We start from the raw sequence: 19,669 nt of genomic DNA on the forward strand, positions 1-19,669 counted from the left end.
ATTCAATAATTAAGAGTTGTGTCCCAGTACTTTTGTCCATAAAATGCATTAAATGGCAGTGATAGACTCACTATAGTAACTGCAAGAGGTAGTGAAAAAGTACTGTACATACCCGGTCTCCTTCTTAGTCTTGGAAGATGCTGGGCGCTTACTCACACCTGCAATGTCAGAAATCTTAATGTTGGTGGTTTGCTGTATGGATAATCCAGAATTTGTATTTTGATCCTAAAATGATAGAATGATAATTATTAAAAACATTGGAATTATATAAGAAATGTGAAGATTGTTCCAGCTCCTTTCCAATTAAAAATCCTTTATTGATCCATATCTTTAGAAATCATCCCTGCACAGAAGGGAATGTGAACGGCGACAAAAAACCTGCTAATAGCTACGCGTTTCGATCTAAAAGATCTTCATCATGATGAAGATCTTTTAGATCGAAACGCGTAGCTATTAGCAGGTTTTTTGTCGCCGTTCACATTCCCTTCTGTGCAGGGGTGATTTCTAAGGATATGGATCAATAAAGGATTTTTAATCGGAAAGGAGCTGGAACAATCTTCACATTTCTTACGTCTTCAGCTGTTGCCACGTCTGGGTCAGGACGGGTTCACGTGCTCCTGTGGTCTGTTGGTGAGCTGACTGGGCCCTTGGCCCAGTGGCGTAGGAAGGGGGGTGCGGGGGGGGCGGGCCGCCCCGGGCGGCACAATGCGGGGGGGCGGCACAATGCGGCGGTGAGTCAGTGGCGTATCTAGGGGGGAGCAGCCGGCAGGGGGGCGCAGTCGGGCCGCCTAAAGCGGCGGTCCGCAGTGTCTCCCCCGGCGGCTGCATTCTGTCACCCCCCGCACTGGGAGTCAGCTGTTCTCTGTGCCGACTGTCAAGCTGACAGCCGGCACAGAGAAGCTGCAGCGTGCCGGCTCCCAGTGTTCAATTGTACTCGTATCTGAGATGCGAGTACAATTGAAGCTCTGACTGCCGGGTCAGAGCGATGCCAGCAGTGTGATCAGGTCATGTGATCACGCTGCTGACGTCACTCACCTGCGCGGCAGAGCAGGAGATGCAGAGCGGTGGTAAGTGCTCCAGTGGAGCTGAAGACACCGAAGGTGCAGGGGGGGATTTACTGTGAGTGGGGATGGGGGCATATATTGTGGGGGGGATTTAATGTGAGAGGATGGGGGGCATATATTGTGGGGGGGATTTACTGTGAGTGGGGCATATATTGTGGGGGGGATTTAATGTGAGGGGATGGGGGGCATATATTGTGGGGGGGGATTTAATGTGAGGGGATGGGGGGCATATATTGTGGGGGGGATTTAATGTGAGGGGATGGGGGGCATATATTGTGGGGGGGATTTACTGTGAGTGGGGATGGGGGGCATATATTGTGGGGGGGATTTAATGTGAGGGGATGGGGGGCATATATTGTGGGGGGGATTTACTGTGAGTGGGGATGGGGGGCATATATTGTGGGGGGGATTTAATGTGAGGGGATGGGGGGCATATATTGTGGGGGGGATTTAATGTGCGGGGATGGGGGGGATATATTGTGGGGGGGATTTAATGTGCGGGGATGGGGGGGATATATTGTGGGGGGGATTTAATGTGCGGGGATGGGGGGCATATATTGTGGGGGGGATTTAATGTGCGGGGATGGGGGGGATATATTGTGGGGGGGATTTAATGTGCGGGGATGGGGGGCATTTATTGTGGGGGGGATTTAATGTGAGTGGGGATGAGGGGCATATATTGTGGGGGGGATTTACTGTGAGTGGGGGGGATTTAATGTGAGTGGGGATAGTGGGATATATTATTGGATTGGGGATATTTAATATGAGTGGAGATGAGGGGATTTATTGTGGGGGGAGATTTAATGTGAGTGGAGATGGGGGATTTAATGTGTGGGGGAGATCTGAGGACACAAAATGAAGAGCAAAGGGGGAGATGGGGGGGCATATATGAGGAAACAGTATGGGGGATGGGTGCAGACAGCTTGGGGTCAAACGGGGGGATGTATGCGGATACAGTATGAGTAGCGATGTGAAAAACGTATGTGGACAGAGTACGGGGAGTGAGGGTGTTGGGATGTGTGCATGCGTAGCATGGGGGACAGTGTAAGGGCACAGCCAGGAGGGGATAGTATACAAAGGAGGGGGAGTGTGATGAGAGAGTACAGTATAAATACTGGGCCCTATAGGGGGGACACAGTGTGAGAGGTCAGTGTGAAGAGGGGTCCGGTATAGAAAGGAGAGGTCAGTGTGAAGAGCAAGTACCATAAGACGGACAGTGTGGGGGTCATATTTTATGCAGACAATATAGTGAGGGGCAATTTTTTATTCAGGAGCATTATAATGACACTTGTATCTTTAAGGGCGTCATGTGGAGATTTTCTGCAAAAGAACGGAGAAGATGGAAGTCTGCAGAGACGGCTGTGGATCAGAAAACTCATCATGGGGTCTGGACAATATGAAGAAATGAAGGAGAACAACTCCAGAGGCGACGTCATCTATCAGGTACCTGGATGTAAATGTTATTTGTGATACTAACTAACTCTCATGTTTTTATTTATGTTAGGAGCATTAAAGGGGATGTCCAGGTTTGTAATGAGTCTGCAGTCATTCTTTGTGACTGCAGACTTCTGACTTCTCACAGTGTGCCCTGCACACTGTCAGGATTCTCTCGTGCTGGCGATTTACATACATGCGGTCACATGCTGACTAGACATGTGTGGCCTCACTCTATGATAATGAACTGAGCGAGGCTGGGCACGTCTAGTCGGAATGTGGTCAGAAGTATACAAATCACATGCTTGTGCTGACATGACCGTCCACCGGCCAGGGAGAATCCTAAAAGTGTGCAGTGCATTAGTTGTGAGAATTCAGAAGCTGCGATGTCAGGATTCAGCTCTGCAGGTTCCAGTCGTCGACACATGGACACGTCACTCATATGCGATTTTCATACTCGTGGTCCTGTAACAACGAGCTTCTCTTCTGCTTCTCTCAGTTTTTCACTTAACATTGGGAGCTTAAGGGAGAGGAGCTCGTCGGTACATGACTAAGTGTGAAAATCGCATACATTCTGGGGGGGGGGGGGGGGGGGCGCCAAACTCGGGAACAGCCCCGGGCGGCAAAAGCTCTAGCTACGCCCCTGTATATGCCCCCCATCCCCGCACATTAAATCCCCCCCACAATATATCCCCCCCATCCCCGCACATTAAATCCCCCCAACAATATATCCCCCCCATCCCCGCACATTAAATCCCCCCCACAATATATGCCCCCCATCCCCTCACATTAAATCCCCCCCACAATATATGCCCCCCATCCCCACTCACAGTAAATCCCCCCCACAATATATGCCCCCCATCCCCTCACATTAAATCCCCCCCACAATATATGCCCCCCATCCCCACTCACAGTAAATCCCCCCCACAATATATGCCCCCCATCCCCTCACATTAAATCCCCCCCACAATATATGCCCCCCATCCCCTCACATTAAATCCCCCCCCACAATATATGCCCCCCATCCCCTCACATTAAATCCCCCCCACAATATATGCCCCCCATCCCCACTCACAGTAAATCCCCCCCACAATATATGCCCCCCATCCCCTCACATTAAATCCCCCCCACAATATATGCCCCCATCCCCACTCACAGTAAATCCCCCCCTGCACCTTCGGTGTCTTCAGCTCCACTGGAGCACTTACCACCGCTCTGCATCTCCTGCTCTGCCGCGCAGGTGAGTGACGTCAGCAGCGTGATCACATGACCTGATCACACTGCTGGCATCGCTCTGACCCGGCAGTCAGAGCTTCAATTGTACTCGCATCTCAGATACGAGTACAATTGAACACTGGGAGCCGGCACGCTGCAGCTTCTCTGTGCCGGCTGTCAGCTTGACAGTCGGCACAGAGAACAGCTGACTCCCAGTGCGGGGGGTGACAGAATGCAGCCGCCGGGGGAGACACTGCGGACCGCCGCTTTAGGCGGCCCGACTGCGCCCCCCTGCCGGCTGCTCCCCCCTAGATACGCCACTGACTCACCGCCGCATTGTGCCGCCCCCCCGCATTGTGCCGCCCGGGGCGGCCCGCCCCCCCCGCACCCCCCTTCCTACGCCACTGATTGTACTCGTATCTGAGATGCGAGTACAATTGAAGCTCTGACTGCCGGGTCAGAGCGATGCCAGCAGTGTGATCAGGTCATGTGATCACGCTGCTGACGTCACTCACCTGCGCGGCAGAGCAGGAGATGCAGAGCGGTGGTAAGTGCTCCAGTGGAGCTGAAGACACCGAAGGTGCAGGGGGGGATTTACTGTGAGTGGGGATGGGGGCATATATTGTGGGGGGGATTTAATGTGAGGGGATGGGGGGCATATATTGTGGGGGGGATTTACTGTGAGTGGGGATGGGGGGCATATATTGTGGGGGGGATTTAATGTGAGGGGATGGGGGGCATATATTGTGGGGGGGGATTTAATGTGAGGGGATGGGGGGCATATATTGTGGGGGGGATTTAATGTGAGGGGATGGGGGGCATATATTGTGGGGGGGATTTACTGTGAGTGGGGATGGGGGGCATATATTGTGGGGGGGATTTAATGTGAGGGGATGGGGGGCATATATTGTGGGGGGGGATTTAATGTGAGGGGATGGGGGGCATATATTGTGGGGGGGATATAATGTGAGGGGATGGGGGGCATATATTGTGGGGGGGATTTACTGTGAGTAGGGATGGGGGGCATATATTGTGGGGGGGATTTAATGTGCGGGGATGGGGGGGATATATTGTGGGGGGGATTTAATGTGCGGGGATGGGGGGGATATATTGTGGGGGGGATTTAATGTGCGGGGATGGGGGGCATATATTGTGGGGGGGATTTAATGTGCGGGGATGGGGGGGATATATTGTGGGGGGGATTTAATGTGCGGGGATGGGGGGCATATATTGTGGGGGGGATTTAATGTGAGTGGGGATGAGGGGCATATATTGTGGGGGGGATTTACTGTGAGTGGGGGGGATTTAATGTGAGTGGGGATAGTGGGATATATTATTGGATTGGGGATATTTAATATGAGTGGAGATGAGGGGATTTATTGTGGGGGGAGATTTAATGTGAGTGGAGATGGGGGATTTAATGTGTGGGGGAGATCTGAGGACACAAAATGAAGAGCAAAGGGGGAGATGGGGGGGCATATATGAGGAAACAGTATGGGGGATGGGTGCAGACAGCTTGGGGTCAAACGGGGGGATGTATGCGGATACAGTATGAGTAGCGATGTGAAAAACGTATGTGGACAGAGTACGGGGAGTGAGGGTGTTGGGATGTGTGCATGCGTAGCATGGGGGACAGTGTAAGGGCACAGCCAGGAGGGGATAGTATACAAAGGAGGGGGAGTGTGATGAGAGAGTACAGTATAAATACTGGGCCCTATAGGGGGGACACAGTGTGAGAGGTCAGTGTGAAGAGGGGTCCGGTATAGAAAGGAGAGGTCAGTGTGAAGAGCAAGTACCATAAGACGGACAGTGTGGGGGTCATATTTTATGCAGACAATATAGTGAGGGGCAATTTTTTATTCAGGAGCATTATAATGACACTTGTATCTTTAAGGGCGTCATGTGGAGATTTTCTGCAAAAGAACGGAGAAGATGGAAGTCTGCAGAGACGGCTGTGGATCAGAAAACTCATCATGGGGTCTGGACAATATGAAGAAATGAAGGAGAACAACTCCAGAGGCGACGTCATCTATCAGGTACCTGGATGTAAATGTTATTTGTGATACTAACTAACTCTCATGTTTTTATTTATGTTAGGAGCATTAAAGGGGATGTCCAGGTTTGTAATGAGTCTGCAGTCATTCTTTGTGACTGCAGACTTCTGACTTCTCACAGTGTGCCCTGCACACTGTCAGGATTCTCTCGTGCTGGCGATTTACATACATGCGGTCACATGCTGACTAGACATGTGTGGCCTCACTCTATGATAATGAACTGAGCGAGGCTGGGCACGTCTAGTCGGAATGTGGTCAGAAGTATACAAATCACATGCTTGTGCTGACATGACCGTCCACCGGCCAGGGAGAATCCTAAAAGTGTGCAGTGCATTAGTTGTGAGAATTCAGAAGCTGCGATGTCAGGATTCAGCTCTGCAGGTTCCAGTCGTCGACACATGGACACGTCACTCATATGCGATTTTCATACTCGTGGTCCTGTAACAACGAGCTTCTCTTCTGCTTCTCTCAGTTTTTCACTTAACATTGGGAGCTTAAGGGAGAGGAGCTCGTCGGTACATGACTAAGTGTGAAAATCGCATACATTCTGGGGGGGGGGGGGGCGCCAAACTCGGGAACAGCCCCGGGCGGCAAAAGCTCTAGCTACGCCCCTGCCTTGGCCCCCGCATTTTTCTATTGATATTAGAATTATATATATATAATATATACATACAGTCAAGGCTGAAAGTGTTGGCACCCTGAAATCTTTCCAGAAAAAGTATTTATGTATGTTTTGTTATACACATGTTTATTTCTTTTGTGTGTATTGGAACAATACAAAAAAAACAGAGAATAAAAGGCCGATAGGACATCATTTCACATAAAACCACAACAAAATCGTCCAGACAAAATTGTTGGCACCTTTCAACAAATTGTGGGTAAACAACTTTGTTTCAAGCATGTGATGCTCATTCAATCTCAACAATCTCAAGTTTACAAATCAATCTTCAGAGATATTGATGTTCCTTTGTCTACAGTGTGCAACATAATCAAGAAGTTTACAACATATGGCACTGTAGCTAATCTCCCTAGATGTGGACGGCAGAGAAAAATTGATGAAAAACTGCAACGCAGAATAGTCCGGATGGTGGCTAAGCAGCCCCATTCAAGTTCCAAATACATTTAAACTGTCCTGCAGACTCAAGCTGCAACAGTGTCAGCGCAACTATTTGTCGACAGTTGAATGAAATTAAAATGAATGACAGGAGACCCAGGAGGACCCCACTGCTGACATAGAGACATAAAAAGCTAGACTGCAGTTTGCCAAAATGTACATGAGTAAGCCAAAATCCTTCTGGGAAAACTTCTTGTGGACAGATGAGACCAAGATGCAGCTTTTTGCTAAAGCACATCATTCTACTGTTTACCGAAAACAGACTAATGCCTACAAAGAAAAGAACACAGTACTTGCAGTCAAATATGGTGGCAGTTAAAGATGTTTTGAGGTTGTTTTGCTGCTTTTGGCACTGGGTGCCTTTACTGTATGCAAGGTATCATTAAATATGAAGATTATCAACAGATTTTGTAGTGCCCAGTGTGAGAAAGTTTGGTTTGCCTCCTAGGTCATGTTTCTTCCAGCAGGACAATGACCCCAAACATGCATCAAGAAGTACCCAGAAATGGATGCAAACAAAGCGCTGGAGAGTTCTGAAGTGTCCAGCAATGAGTCCAGATCTAAATCCAATTAAACACCTGTGGAGAGATCTTAAAATTGTAGGGAGAAGGCGCCTTCAAATATATTAGAGACCTTGAGCAGTTTGCAAAAGAAGAGCGGTCCAAAATTCCAGTTAAGAGGTGTAAGGAGCTTGCTGATGGTCATAGGAAAGATTCATTGCAGTTACAAGTGTATAACAAAACATGTGTAATTGCAATAACTTTATGGGAGAAATACTTCATTTTATGGAACAATTTCAAGGGTGCCAAAACTTTCGGCCATGACTGTATATTACATATATCCAAATTAATCCTACATCCAACAGCACACTTACTTACCCATGATAGTTCTGGAGTACTGTTTATCTTTCCCCATATCTCAGGATTATTTTTCTGTGGCTGTAATACCCATGCGGCATGCGCCTGTAGAACCTCCATGGCTTTCTCTGCATTTGTAACCTACACAAAGTTGTTAGTAACATTAGTTATCATGTCTACCACCGCTGGCTGTTTTACACAACCTATATTCATTCATCAGACCAAAGAAGTGAATGTTTTCAGATACCTCTGTAAATTGTGATTGGCGCAGCAGCTCATCTACTTTCTTGTGCTGTTTGAGCTTTGTTAAAAATTTTTGCTGCCACGGATCTTTCTTAGGTTTTATCTAGAAGGAAAAGGCAAACATACAATAGCTATGATCATCATAAATGCATATAAATTCATATTAGTCTATAGATCATACCCTCACTTTTACAGTTGATGAAAGATCTTTAAATTCATATTAGCACATTTTGTTTTCTAAAAATCCATACTGCTTACTTGAATAGCTTTAAAATAGCGGAATTTTCATTTTCCACAAATTAAAGGATAACCCTGGCAGGGACACATGAGATTTTTTTTTGCCTGATTCTACCTTCACATCAGAATCAGAGAGAGAATGTGAAAGAGAGATTACGGTTTTGTAGCGTTACCCACATCACTGCCTTTGCAAGTTACAACGAATAACGTAATAGTGCACAGGAAAATGGTCTTCATGCCGCCTGACTACATTGCCCTGACAGCGTGAAATGCCACTCTTCTCTGCGCCTGTGTTCTGCGCATGGAGAAGGCACGTGAGAAATGTACACTACTGCTGCTCAGGATGCCAAAAGAGGCAGTCACTGGAAAATGACATTTTGCTATGCCTTTATTTAACAGCTCATAACTTTTGAGGAACTATATGTGTCCCCATGAATTTGGTGATATATATGTATTCTTCTCTGTCGACATTTTTTTATTTTACAAAAATGCAAACAAATTTGGAAAATAAGAAATTCTAAAATTATTAGATTTGCGTACAGGAAACCAGATGAAAACAGTGTTGAATCCCTAAACACTGTTTTCATCTGGTTTCCTGTGCGCAAATCTAATAATTTTAGAATTTCTTATTTTTCTGACAACATGGTGGTTATTGTCTAGATTTGCAGCAATAGGACACCTTATATACTAGTGCCACTGAAAATATACATTTTAACTAAATTTGGAAAATAATGCACTTTTTTTTTATTCTAAATGTAACATTAAATACTGATAAATATAGGTTTTACCGGTACTTTTGTATGCCTCTCTAATTTTTCCACTGCTTGTTCCAATTACGTAGATACCAAATATGTTGGTACATGTTTTTTTTATACAAGTATATATAAATGTACATTGATGCATTTTACATTTAAGTAGGAAATTATATTTATGAAATATGGATAATTCCTGATACAAATTTGTAGACCATAGCTGAACATTGTAGTCCATTATCATGTAACAATTATATTAACTATTACACAGGTGAGTTATTAGGATTAACAGCAATTAGACCATAACCCTATTAGGGCTATAACCTTTTAGACCTTAAACCTAACCCAAAAACTAGCCTTAACACTAGTTAGGATTACCAAAATACAGCAAAAAAAAAAAATCATTTTGACAGCTCTCTGAGCAGACCTGTCTTTTCTCTTACAATATCATAAGTGTGAGTTGAGACGTGGAACTGCAGGAGAGCACAACCGACTAGAGTTGGTGCGACTCAACAGTGGTCTCTGGCTGCTGGACTGTAGCTCTTCTTTTGATTAACCAGCCATGATGCTTGTGGCATGACAAGCGTGATGTCATGCCGGGCTGATTAAACAAAATTTGAGCCATGGACACTGACAGGTAAGAGAGGTAGTCCCTCTCCCATCAAGCAGCCACAGACCACTGTCCTTGCCAATGGAATGGGATGTGTGAATAAATTCCATTGTTAATTGGTCAATCATGTAATTGCCTGGATGATAGGGGGCAGCAGAGAGCTGTTCGCTCCAAAGGCAACAGCGGGTGGATATGTGTGACCTCCCAGGCCGCGATCTTTGACAAATTGGTTGCAGCGGTCGGATTCTGTGTGATCTTTCTGGTGTCATTCCTTGACACCCACCTAGCAGGAGAGGCTCTTGCATGGCTCAAATTCTTGTGTTAGTGAGCGGACCTGTGACCTTGGATCTGCAGGCCTTCTTGGTGGGCGTCCAAAAGGATTTCGATGAGCCTGGTTCTTCTGCTTCTGAATGTTATATCCATACATTATTAGTGAATTTTCCAATATTGATCCTTGCATTAATAGCCCCCAGCAGTTAACAGTCACACTGCATGAGGAGGTAGTACGTCTAGACTGTATGATCAATATATTAAGCTAGGACACCAATAACTATTGTGGACTCTAATTTTAATGAGCACATTTTTCTTATTATTATCTTTATAATTTAATCATTAAAAGTTATATTTTATCAATCTAAGAATCTTTAGCTAGGGTCTAATTGCCATTCGGCAATCTGTTAATTATTGTACCAAACTCTACGCTGATTCTGGTTGAACTGTATCGGATGAGCAACCCCTGTAGTTCTCTACATTGAACCTGGCAACATACAGTTGCACACACACACACACACACACACTGTTCTTGTATCCTGTGAAGTTCTTTTGTGTTCTTGTTGCCGTATAGTCCGAACGTAACTGTAAACCCTAACGTTGCTAAGGCGGTACCTGAACCTGAAGCTGCTCTGGCAGTACCTGAACTTGAAACTGCTCTGGTGGTACCTGAACCAGAAGCCGCACCAGAAGCTCGTGTTGTCTGAACTTGAACCTATCCCAGTATTCTGTGTTGGCTGTGCTGTTGTACCAGTATCTGAATCCAGCCCTGTCTATGACTTGACAGCGAACCTGACTGTCACGTGGGTATTGGGTAGACTACAGCTGATTACCCGGGCCCCTGCGATATCCCTCAGACTAGGGAAAACCCTGTCTGTCCCTCTCCCAGAATTTACACTGATGGTGTGCTTGTCTGGGCCGCCAGGCCTGACCCTGACTCCTGTTTCAGTCCTAAGCTGAAACCTCCACCCGCCACCAAGTGATAAAACCACACACCAACCCCTACAGAAAGAACAGACAGGGAAAACTAAAAACGCACCACGCCGCAGACACACAGGAAAACACTATGTGCACAGGACAAAACAAATACAAATATAGGAAGGAGAAATATGACAAAGGATAATACACCACCAGATACAATATTTCTTCTCCTAGACCACCACTCCAGACCGAGATCACCAGGCACAAGACACAAGCTATAATCGGCGACGCCCAAAGTCCAGAATGACTATTTAAAGGCCATGAGCGTGACCCAGCCTCCAACCCGATTACCAGCTAGATTAACCCCGGACAACCTGGATAAAGTCCAGCCGGCGCCACTGAGCGTATAGTGGACGAATGTGGAATTACCGCTGTCTGTCAGATGCCCTAGTGTGAATAGCGTCCGACATGACACTGACCCCAGCAGCTGCAGTCCCAGGGACTGCCCAGGAGTTGTACCTGGCAGCAACCTGTAGCTCAAGCCTGACTCCACCATCAGGAGCTACAGTGTAAACCAGGTAGCCGCTTAGCTATTCCCCCTACTGGGTAAGCCTGGCCCCGTGGCACAATGGGTCCACGAACCACATGTCACCTTGGCACCATGGATGTAACACAATCTGCTCTGAAAGCAATACATTTTCTGTTCAGAAGTCGCAGAGCCTCCAAAGCCTTTAATTGGCTGCAGTGGTCAGGAGACTATAAAAGCGTATCATTGAATATTTCTGTGATGACACGCTCATCTACTCTCCTTACTATTACACCCAATTACAAGATTCAGTGGTTCGGCAGGCATAATTTCCCGTGATTTTGCAGACCAACAGAGAGGCCTGCTGGTTTGCCTCTGCTTTCATTTTTAAGATCATCCTTTCTTACAAAAAAAAACTTGTGTTGGACAGCCCCTTTAAGTTGCAGCATGACTTTGTGTCGGGCCTACCAATCAGAAGAGACACTAGGGATCCTGGCAGAATGTAGGAATTCATAGGGCTCAAGCCAGTGGCCACAAACTACTTTCATGGCTACTGGATCATGGCCAAACTAATGATCCGGTCTCTCCATCTCCCGAGCAGCAAGCTTCCTTGGTTCCTGTGCCCATTGTGTTACCATGGTAACCTGCAATGCACTTCTACAGTCACACTTCTAGGCTTTATAGTCCAGCTCAGGTAGCAGCATGCAGCGTCATTCAGATAGTTGGTATCCGCACTACTACTAAATATCTCCATCTCTCCATTCTTCCTATGTGATGCCTTCTGACAAACCCAGCTGTGCTATGTTTCTGGGCTCTGCTACCTTTCTGAGCTCTGCTAAATTACTATTTCAGAGCCTCCTTACAAACCCAACTCTGCAATATCACTAGTTTCTGCTACATCATCACAAGTGTGTCTCCTGACACACCTAGCACTTATGTCCCACCCGGCTTTACCACATCATCACAAGCGTGTCTCCTGACATACTCAGGTTTGCCAAACCTCTGGACCCTACTAAATCATTACTGGTGTATCTCCTATCATCTGATATAACCAGCTTTGCTGTACAGCTGCGCTCTGCTACACCTCCATAAGTATGTCTTGCCATATACCCAGCCGGCCGTGACATACCCAGCTCTGCAGACCTCTGGGGTCTGCAACATCACTAAAAATGTGCCTCCTATCATCTGATATACCCAGTACAGCTTTGCCTCTAGGCTCCTCCACAACTCCACAAGTGAGCCTCCTGTCATATCCACATCTGCTGTTATATGACTACTTAGCCGAGCTTCCAACTTACAAGTGGCACTTTTCAGCATCCATTCCTCCAGCTGCCATCAAGCCTCTACAGCCTCCACTGCTCAGGTCAGTTCATCTCGCTGCATCAATGTCATTAGTCCGTGCTGTATTCTATCTGCTCTTCCAGACTAATGACTGTGAGGATCCATCTTATCAGATAAGATATTGCAGAATTCTTACAAACAGTCTAAATGTGGTACTTCGGTTAAAGGGAACCTGTCACCCCCAAAATGGAAGATGATCTAAGCCCACCGGCATCAGGGGCTTATCTACAGCATTCTGTAATGCTGTAGATTAGCCCCCGATGTATCCTGAAAGATGATAAAAAAGGTCAGATTATGCTCACATGGGCGTCACAGTCCGGTCCGGGGCCTCCCATCTTCATAGGATGACGTCCTCTTCTTGTCTTCACGCTGCGGCTCCGGCGCAGGGGTACTTTGTCTGCCCTGTTGAGGGCAGAGCAAAGTACTGCAGTGCGCAGTGCGCAGGCCTGCACACTGCAGTAATTTGCTCTGCCCTCAACAGGGCAGACAAAGTGCGCCTGCGTCGGAGCTGCAGCGTGAAGACAAGAAGAGGACATCATCGTAAGAAGATGGGAGGCTCCGGACGGGACCGCGATGCCAATCGGACCGGACCGCAGCAGGACTGCCCCTGGGTGAGTATAACCTCTAACCTCTTTGTCTCATCTTTCAGGATACATTGGGGCTTATCTACAGCATTACAGAATGCTGTAGATAAGCCCCTGATGCCGGTGGGCTTAGCTCATCTTCCATTTTGGGGGTGACAGGTTCCCTTTAATCACCAGGTCAAAAGAGGCCATTTTTTTCTCTTACTTTATTCCCATTGCTTCCCTTATTATTCAGTTTTATGTTTGTTTTTTTAAATCTACCATAAGGTTACAGAGATATGGACTTTTTTATTGAGTTCTAATTTTTATGGTGCGAGATTCTCTGGGGACATGTCTTTAGTTTCCTCTGTATTATTGTCCTGCGAGTAATTCCACCTTGGTAAAGACCATATAAATTAGCACAAAATAAAAAGGCGCATATCTCGGGAACCATAGAGCAGATTTAGAAAACAAACAGAACACAAAAAACAGACAAAAACCCAGAATACTCAGGGGAGAAGCTGAAATAAAATAATAGCAAAATCTGACCACCTTTAACTTGGTCACAGGTCCTCTTATGGTAACAAAGGTTATTTGTACAACGGAAAAATCTATATATTTTGCTTACCTTTACGAATGGAAGCCAGTTGGCGGTTTTCTTAAAAGCCATATGTGGACCTCTAAATCCCCATCCATCTTTTGTTTCCATTCCAGAATCATACAATGGAAATGTATTCATAGTCTTTTGCCTAACAAAAGTACTTCGAAACTTTGCAGAAACCTGCAAAAATAAGTAAAGTAGTTGATAAACATGGTATTCTAATGGTTGTCTGAAGGATCTACACACAACAACGGCAACCTTAGTCGAGACACACATCACATGGCCAAAGATCGCTATGTGCACTGCTACATCGCACCATAATTTAGATGAATGGGTTTGATTTTTTGTGACTAGATACTAGATGGAGGCCCGATGCTATTGCATCGGGAGGGCGGTAATGTCACGATGGGGGCAGGCATGCGGTGCTGTTGTTGCCTTATGGCATCCTGTGATAATCTAATGACTTTTGCATCAGGGGACTCATGTGCTTGACACCTACGTTTATATGCATTGTTTTTGTCCCAGCTATGCTGTTGCTCTTCAAGAGTCTCATTTGCCCTTTGTTGCCTTCGACGTTGTGCCTTTGCTGCTTTTCTTTCATTATCATTGGCATACTTTTTAGGAGGAGCCATGTTGGCGTTGATATTTTCTTTTTAAAGGGGTTTTCAAACGAACAAAAGTTCATTTTAAAAATTGTCTGTGTCTGACCGTGTACCGAACATACCACAGCTCTTGGGCAGGGGAGGAAGCAAAAGACAATACTGACATTACAGCAGGAGATCGCAGAGGATACATTTTGTGAGGTAAAATATTTTTTAAAAACAGTCAGTGAAATATTTTACCTAAAATGAATCCTCTGTGATCCCCTGCTGTAATGTCAGCATTATCTTTTGCTTCCTCTCCTGCTCAGGAGATGTGGTATGCTCCGTACATGGTCAGACACAGTGAATTTTTGAAATTAACTTTCGTGCGTGGGAAAACCCCTTTAATGTGACCGGCTGCCTCTGCCTGTAGAAACGTCGCGCATCTGCCGCCGAGATCAGCCGAATGATTCACTGCACCTGCGCGGAATTTGCGCAGGCGCAGTAAATCAGATGGCCGCCATCTTTGTGCAGACAGATAGTGGTGTGTTATGGACTGGTAATTTAGGTGCGACATGCGACTAGCTCTGAGCAGGTGGTAACTATACAGACCGCAGTTCCTGATCTTACACAACACTAGCAGTAGCCATGGGATGTTCCTGTCACTCCCTGGACACCTCGTCACAGCCGGAGAACTAGCTACCCCTAAAGGTAGAAATAGGAAAGCTATCTTGCCTCAGAGAAGATCCCCAAAGGATAGGACAGCCCCCCACAAATATTGACTGTGAGAGGAGAAGGAAATGACATACGTAGTATGAAACAAGATTTAGCAAAGGAGGCCACTTCTAGCTAGATAGATAGTACAGGAAAGAACACTGTGCGGTCAGTAATAAAAACTAGAAAAAGTCCACCGCAGAGATATGCAAAAATCTCCACACCTGACTAAAGGTGTGGAGGGCAAAATCTGCAGCCCAGAGCTTCCAGCTTAGCTGAATAGATCCATACTGATAAGCTGGACAAATGAGCAAAACATAGAATGTGCTGAACAAATAAGTCCACAACAAGTGGACTGCAAAAGGACAAGCAAGGACTTATCTTTGCTGAACTGGACCGAGTGTCAGGGAAATCCAAAAGAGCAGTGGCTCCAAGCAGGAACAATTGACAACTGGCATTGATTGAGAGATAAGGCCAGAATAAAATAGCCGAGCCAGAAAGACAATCAGTGGAAGCAGCTGCTGATGCTAAATCCAAGAAGTAGCTATACCACTCAAAACCACAGGAGGGAGCCTAAGAGCAGAATTCACAAAAGTGCTACTTACAACCACCGGAGGGAGCCCAAGAGCGGAATTCACAACAGTACCCCCCCCTTGTGGAGGGGTCACCGAACCCTCACCAGAGCCCCCAGGCCGATCAGGACGAGCCAAATGAAAAGCACGAACCAAATCGGCAGCATGGACATCGGAGGCAACCACCCAAGAATTATCCTCCTGGCCATAACCCTTCCACTTAACAAGATACTGAAGCCTCCGCCTCGAAAGACGAGAATCCAAAATTTTCTCAACCACATATTCCAACTCCCCCTCAACCAACACCGGGGCAGGAGGATCAACAGAGGGAACAACGGGTACCACATATCTCCGCAACAAAGATCTATGGAAAACATTGTGGATGGCAAAAGGGGCTGGAAGGGCCAAACGAAAAGACACTGGATTGATAATCTCCGAAATCTTATAAGGACCAATAAACCGAGGCTTGAACTTAGGGGAAGAAACCTTCATAGGAACATGACGAGAAGATAACCAGACTAAATCCCCCACACGAAGCCGAGGACCAACACACCGACGGCGGTTAGCAAAATGCTGAGCCTTTTCCTGAGACAACGTCAAATTGTCTACCACATGAGTCCAAATCTGCTGTAACCTGTCCATCACAGAATCTACACCAGGACAATCAGAAGGCTCAACCTGCCCTGAAGAAAAACGAGGATGGAAACCAGCATTACCAAAAAAAGGTGAAACCAAAGTAGCCGAACTGGCCCGATTATTAAGGGCAAACTCGGCCAACGGCAAGAAAGCCACCCAATCATCCTGATCAGCAGACACAAAGCATCTCAAATAGGTTTCCAAGGTTTGATTAGTTCGCTCAGTTTGGCCATTTGTCTGAGGATGGAACGCAGAAGAAAAAGACAAATTAATGCCCATCTTAGCACAAAAGGCCCGCCAAAACCTGGAAACAAACTGAGAACCTCTGTCAGACACAATATTTTCTGGAATGCCATGCAAACGAACCACATGCTGAAAAAACAATGGAACCAAATCAGAGGAGGAAGGCAATTTAGGCAAAGGTACCAAATGGACCATTTTAGAGAACCGGTCACAAACCACCCAGATAACAGACATCCTCTGGGACACAGGAAGATCCGAAATAAAATCCATGGAAATATGCGTCCAGGGCCTCTCAGGGACAGGCAAAGGCAAAAGCAACCCACTAGCGCGGGAACAGCAAGGCTTAGCCCAGGCACAAGTCCCACAGGACTGCACAAAAGAACGCACATCCCGCGACAAGGAAGGCCACCAAAAGGACCTAGCCACCAAATCTCTGGTACCAAAAATCCCAGGATGACCGGCCAACACCGAACAATGGACCTCAGAAATTACCTTACTTGTCCATCTATCAGGAACAAACAGCTTCCCCACAGGACAGCGGTCAGGTTTATCAGCCTGAAATTCCTAAAGCACCCGCCGTAAATCAGGGGAGATGGCAGAAAGAACCACCCCCTCCCTAAGAATGCCAACCGGCTCAAGAACTCCAGGAGAATCAGGCAAAAAACTCCTAGAGAGGGCATCCGCTTTAACATTCATAGATCCCGGAAGATATGAAACCACAAAATCGAAACGGGAAAAACAGGGACCATCGAGCCTGTCTAGGGTTCAGCCGCTTGGCCGACTCGAGGTAAATCAAATTCTTATGATCGGTCAAGACCACAACGCGGTGCTTGGCTCCCTCAAGCCAATGTCGCCACTCCTCAAAAGCCCACTTCATAGCCAACAACTCCCGATTGCCGACATCATAATTGCGTTCCGCAGGCGAAAGCTTTCGGGAAAAGAAGGCACATGGTTTCACCAAGGAACCATCAGAATTCCTCTGTGACAAAACGGCCCCTGCCCCAATCTCAGAAGCGTCAACCTCAACCTGAAAAGGAAGAGACACATCCGGCTGACGCAAGACAGGGGCAGAAGTAAATCGGCGCTTAAGCTCCTGAAAGGCCTCAACAGCCTCAGAGGACCAATTTGTCACATCAGCGCCTTTCTTCGTGAAATCGGTCAGGGGCTTAACCACACTAGAGAAATTGGCAATGAAACGGCGATAAAAGTTAGCAAAGCCCAAAAATTTCTGAAGGCTCTTCACAGATGTGGGTTGAATCCAGTCATGAATGGCTTGGACCTTAACAGGATCCATTTCTATAGACGAAGGAGAAAAAATAAACCCCAAAAAAGAGACCTTCTGAACTCCAAATAGGCACTTAGACCCCTTCACAAATAGAGCATTATCACGAAGGATCTGGAATACCATCCTGACCTGCTTCACATGAGACTCCCAATCATTGGAAAAAATCAAAATATCATCCAAATACACAATCAAGAATTTATAAAGATAATTGCGAAAAATGTCATGCATGAAGGACTGAAATACAGAAGGAGCATTAGAAAGCCCGAAAGGCATCACTAGGTATTCAAAATGGCCTTCGGGCGTATTAAATGCAGTTTTCCATTCGTCACCCTGTTTAATACGAACAAGATTATATGCCCCTCGAAGGTCAATCTTGGTAAACCAACTAGCCCCCTTAATCCGAGCAAACAAATCAGAGAGCAAAGGTAAAGGGTATTGGAATTTGACCGTGATCTTATTAAAAAGGCGATAATCAATACAGGGTCTCAAGGAGCCATCCTTCTTGGCAACAAAAAAGAATCCCGCTCCCAATGGTGACGAAGACGGCCGAATATGCCCCTTCTCCAAGGACTCCTTAACATAGCTCCGCATAGCGGTATGTTCTGGCACAGACAGGTTGAAAAGTCGGCCCTTAGGGAACTTAGAGCCTGGAATCAAGTCAATAGCACAATCACAGTCCCTATGTGGAGGAAGGGAACTGGACTTGGGCTCATCGAATACATCCTGGAAATCTGACAAAAATTCAGGAACATCAGAAGAGGGGGAAGAGGAAATTGACATTAAAGGAACGTCACTATGTACCCCTTGACAACCCCAACTAGTCACAGACATCGATTTCCAATCCAACACTGGATTGTGTACTTGTAACCATGGAAAACCCAGTACAACAACATCATGTAAATTATGCAACACCAGAAAACGACAATCTTCCTGATGTGCTGGAGCCATGCACATAGTCAGCTGAGTCCAATACTAAGGTTTATTCTTGGCCAACGGTGTAGCATCAATACCCCTCAAAGGAATAGGGCTCTGCAAAGGCTGCAAAGAAAAACCACAGCGCCTGGCGAATTCTAAGTCCATTAAGTTCAGGGCAGCGCCTGAATCCACAAATGCCATGACAGAGAAAGATGACAATGAGCAAATCAGGGTCACAGACAGGAGAAACTTAGGCTGTACAGTACTAATGGTAACAGATCTAGCGACCCTCTTAATACGCTTAGGGCAATCAGAGATAGTATGAGCTGAATCACCACAGTAAAAACACAGCCCATTCTGACGTCTGTATCCCCTCTGTTCTGCTCTGGTCAGAATCCTATCACATTGCATAGGCTCAGGACTCTGTTCAGAGGATGCTGCCATATGGTGCACCACTTTGCGCTCGCGCAGGCGCCGATCAATCTGAATGGCTAGAGACATAGATTCGCTCAGACCAACAGGCGTGGGGAACCCCACCATAACATCTTTAAGGGCTTCAGAAAGACCCTTTCTGAAAATTGCTGCCAGAGCGTCCTCATTCCATTTAGTGAGCACAGACCATTTTCTAAATTTCTGGCAGTATAATTCTGCCGCTTCCTGACCCTGGCACAGGGCCAACAAGTTTTTTTCCGCATGATCCACAGAGTTACGTTCGTCATACAATAATCCGAGCGATTGAAAAAATGCATCTACATTAAGCAATGCCGGATCCCCTGACTCAAGGGAGAATGCCCAGTCCTGAGGGTCACCACGCAGCAGAGAAATAACTATTTTAACTTGCTGAGTGGGGTCACCAGAGGAACGGGGTTTCAGAGCAAAAAACAATTTGCAGTTATTTTTAAAGTTCAAAAACTTAGATCT

General features: G+C 46.4%; 1 protein-coding gene across 2 annotated transcripts in view; it reads right to left on the minus strand.

The window, feature by feature from the left end:
• LOC143807719 (uncharacterized) overlaps nucleotides 1-19,669 on the minus strand; it is a 345,126-nt gene that overhangs the window by 281,539 nt on the left and 43,918 nt on the right. Inside the window, exons 9-12 of one of the 2 annotated variants that reach the window (XM_077289578.1) lie at nucleotides 13,830-13,982; nucleotides 7,986-8,084; nucleotides 7,760-7,879; nucleotides 113-225 (exon numbers count right to left, since the gene is read on the minus strand). In XM_077289578.1, coding sequence (XP_077145693.1) covers nucleotides 113-225; nucleotides 7,760-7,879; nucleotides 7,986-8,084; nucleotides 13,830-13,982 — 485 coding nt within the window. Of the gene's footprint in view, nucleotides 1-112; nucleotides 226-7,759; nucleotides 7,880-7,985; nucleotides 8,085-11,765; nucleotides 11,885-13,829; nucleotides 13,983-19,669 lie in introns of those variants that run through there. The other variant, XM_077289579.1, reaches the window with a different exon arrangement.

Source organism: Ranitomeya variabilis, chromosome 2 (genome assembly GCF_051348905.1).
Source record: "Ranitomeya variabilis isolate aRanVar5 chromosome 2, aRanVar5.hap1, whole genome shotgun sequence".
Taxonomy (NCBI): domain Eukaryota; kingdom Metazoa; phylum Chordata; class Amphibia; order Anura; family Dendrobatidae; genus Ranitomeya; species Ranitomeya variabilis.